The sequence below is a fragment of the Eretmochelys imbricata genome, chromosome 6, assembly GCF_965152235.1.
Source record: "Eretmochelys imbricata isolate rEreImb1 chromosome 6, rEreImb1.hap1, whole genome shotgun sequence".
Taxonomy (NCBI): Eukaryota; Metazoa; Chordata; order Testudines; family Cheloniidae; genus Eretmochelys; species Eretmochelys imbricata.
In genome coordinates, this window is record NC_135577.1 from 3063582 (window position 1) to 3065979 (window position 2398).

General features: G+C 44.3%; 1 protein-coding gene across 1 annotated transcript; it reads left to right on the forward strand.

Annotated features, from left to right (window-relative positions):
* The first annotated feature begins 510 nt into the window (after positions 1–510).
* On the forward strand, positions 511–1449 carry LOC144266756 (olfactory receptor-like protein OLF1). The gene has a single exon (XM_077820256.1). It carries the CDS (start codon positions 511–513, stop codon positions 1447–1449), a length of 939 nt encoding a protein of 312 aa, XP_077676382.1.
* The last annotated feature ends 949 nt before the right edge of the window (positions 1450–2398 follow it).

The window sequence follows — 2398 nt, forward strand, 5'->3', positions numbered from 1 at the left end:
GAAGACAGGGCTTCCCATTATGTCTCTGGGTTTTCATATAGCTACAGTAAATGCCAAAAAGATTAATTAGCATAGTAAGCAACTTTACCCCAAACTGACATGCTAAGCCACAGAGCTCCCCTTGCCCAAAGAGGGTGGAAAGATTGACAATCCTTTACTCTCACCCCTTCTTTCGCTATGGAATAATCCCTTCAGACTGATTCCCTCACATGAGAGTCACAAGTCACTCTTTTCTGTTCAGAGTAGTGAATAGGAGTGTTTCTGTGTGGGGGGCATGATTAACCTGAAGTGTCATTGTATTTGCAGTGTGCGTATCTTATCAAACACCTGGAATGACCAGCTGTGAACATCTGGCTCTCTGGACTAAGCTCTTCCCTGAGTGGGTACTGTTGTCCATTGAGAAACTGATCTCCATTTATCTTCACTTACTTCATTACAGAGAAGGGACACGTTTTCTGCACCATCCACCTGCCCACACCTCTGTAGCTGTCTGATCTCTGTTCAGTGGAGATGGAAGAGGGAAATCACTCGGAGGTGACTGAGTTCTGTCTCTCAGGACTGACAGATCGTCCGGAGCTACAGGTCCTCCTGTTTGGGCTTTTCCTACTGCTTTATGGCATCACCCTGGTGGGAAATGGGGGGATGATCTTGTTAATCACAACTAACCCCCGACTCCACACTCCCATGTACTTTTTCCTCAGGAATTTGTCTTTCTGTGACCTCTGCCTTTCATCGACAATTTCCCCTCAGATGCTGCTCAATTTCTTAGCCGAGAGGAAAAACATTTCTTTCACTGCCTGTGCTGTGCAAATGTCTCTCTCTATCGCTTTTGCAGATTCTCAGGGCTTCTTGCTGGCTGTGATGGCATATGACCGTTATGTGGCCATCTGTAATCCACTGCTCTATACGGTCACCATGTCCAGGCAGCTTTGTAACCAGCTGGTGGCTGGGGTGTACGCTCTGGGGGTTTTGGATTCAATGATATTCACGTGTTTTACATTTCAGCTGTCATTCTGCAGCTCCAACATCATCAATCATTTCTTCTGTGACATCCCCCCACTGTTGGCGCTCTCCTGTTCTGACACCCACATCAGTGAGAAGGTGATGTTTACTTTTGCGTGTTGCATTATATTGAGCAGCTTTATTCCTGTCCTCCTCTCCTATGTCTATATCATCTCCACCATTCTGCAGATCCGCTCATCTGAGGGCCGGTGCAAAGCCTTCTCCACCTGCAGTTTCCACTTGACCGCTGTGGCCCTGTATTTTCTTACCCTCCTCTTCATGTATTTACGTCCCCTCTCCAGCTATTCAATGGACACGGACAAAATAGTCTCAGTGTTTTACTCGCTGGTTATCCCCATGTTGAACCCCCTCATCTACAGCCTGAGGAACACGGAAGTGAAGGACACCCTGAGGAAAACAATGAATAAAATCCTAACCAATTCATGAATCTGTTTAACTCTGTACTGGTTTAGTGATGGGGAGTGGAAAAAGGTGAATTAAATTCTCAGCCAATTGCAACATACTTTTGCAGAGCCCGTGGTCGTATTGTTCATTATTGTATTGTTATTATTATTAATTTGTTTATATTCCAAGAAGGTCTGCAGACCCCAACTGAAATCAATGGAGAAAACACAGGAAGACTCACAGGGAAAGAAAGAGAGAATGATTTTAGAAGCTTGTGTTAGGGGCATCCAGCTAGGGAGTGAGTTGCTCAATTTCATGTCTCTGTTCCATGGGTTATTTAATTAGTTATCCACAGTTGAACAACTTTGAAAGGCAAGAGCAGCCCAGACTGAAATAGAACATCGCTCAGTCGCTGGGATGCTTTCTGGAAATGCAGGAAACCCAAGTCCAGAGTGTGACGGTTTTGATCACAGAGACCCTCATTGGGACTGTAACCTAAAGTGCTGAAATTACCTCTGAGCCCATTTTCCCTGCCAGTCTGGGCCTCCAGAAGCCTGCCTCATTGAGCCTGACAAGCTAGGCATCTGCAACCCAGACTGAGGGTCTGGGCCACACCCCCAAAACTGCAGATCTAGACTGAAACCAGCTCAGCAGGATACCTGTCTCCAGAATGCAGACTCACAGCTCCCAATGGAATCTAAAACACAAGTAAATCCATTTTACTCTGTATAAATGTTATTCAGGGTAAAATGATAAATGTTCGCCCTCTATATCACTGCAAGAGAGATATGCATAGCTGTTTTCCCCCAGGTAACAATTACTTGCGCTGATCCTAGAAATAAACAAAAGTGATTTTATTAAGTATAAAAAGTAGGATTTAAGGGGTTTTAAGAAATAACAGAGCAAACAAAATAAGTCACAAAGCAAAATAAAAGAAAACACACAAGGCTGAGCTTAATACACTCAGAAATCAGTTACAAATGTTAACTTC

What these genes read in the sequence shown, in the direction of transcription:
- LOC144266756 (XM_077820256.1), top strand. Translation starts at nt 511, where the DNA reads ATGGAAGAGGGAAATCACTCGGAGGTGACTGAGTTCTGTCTCTCAGGA.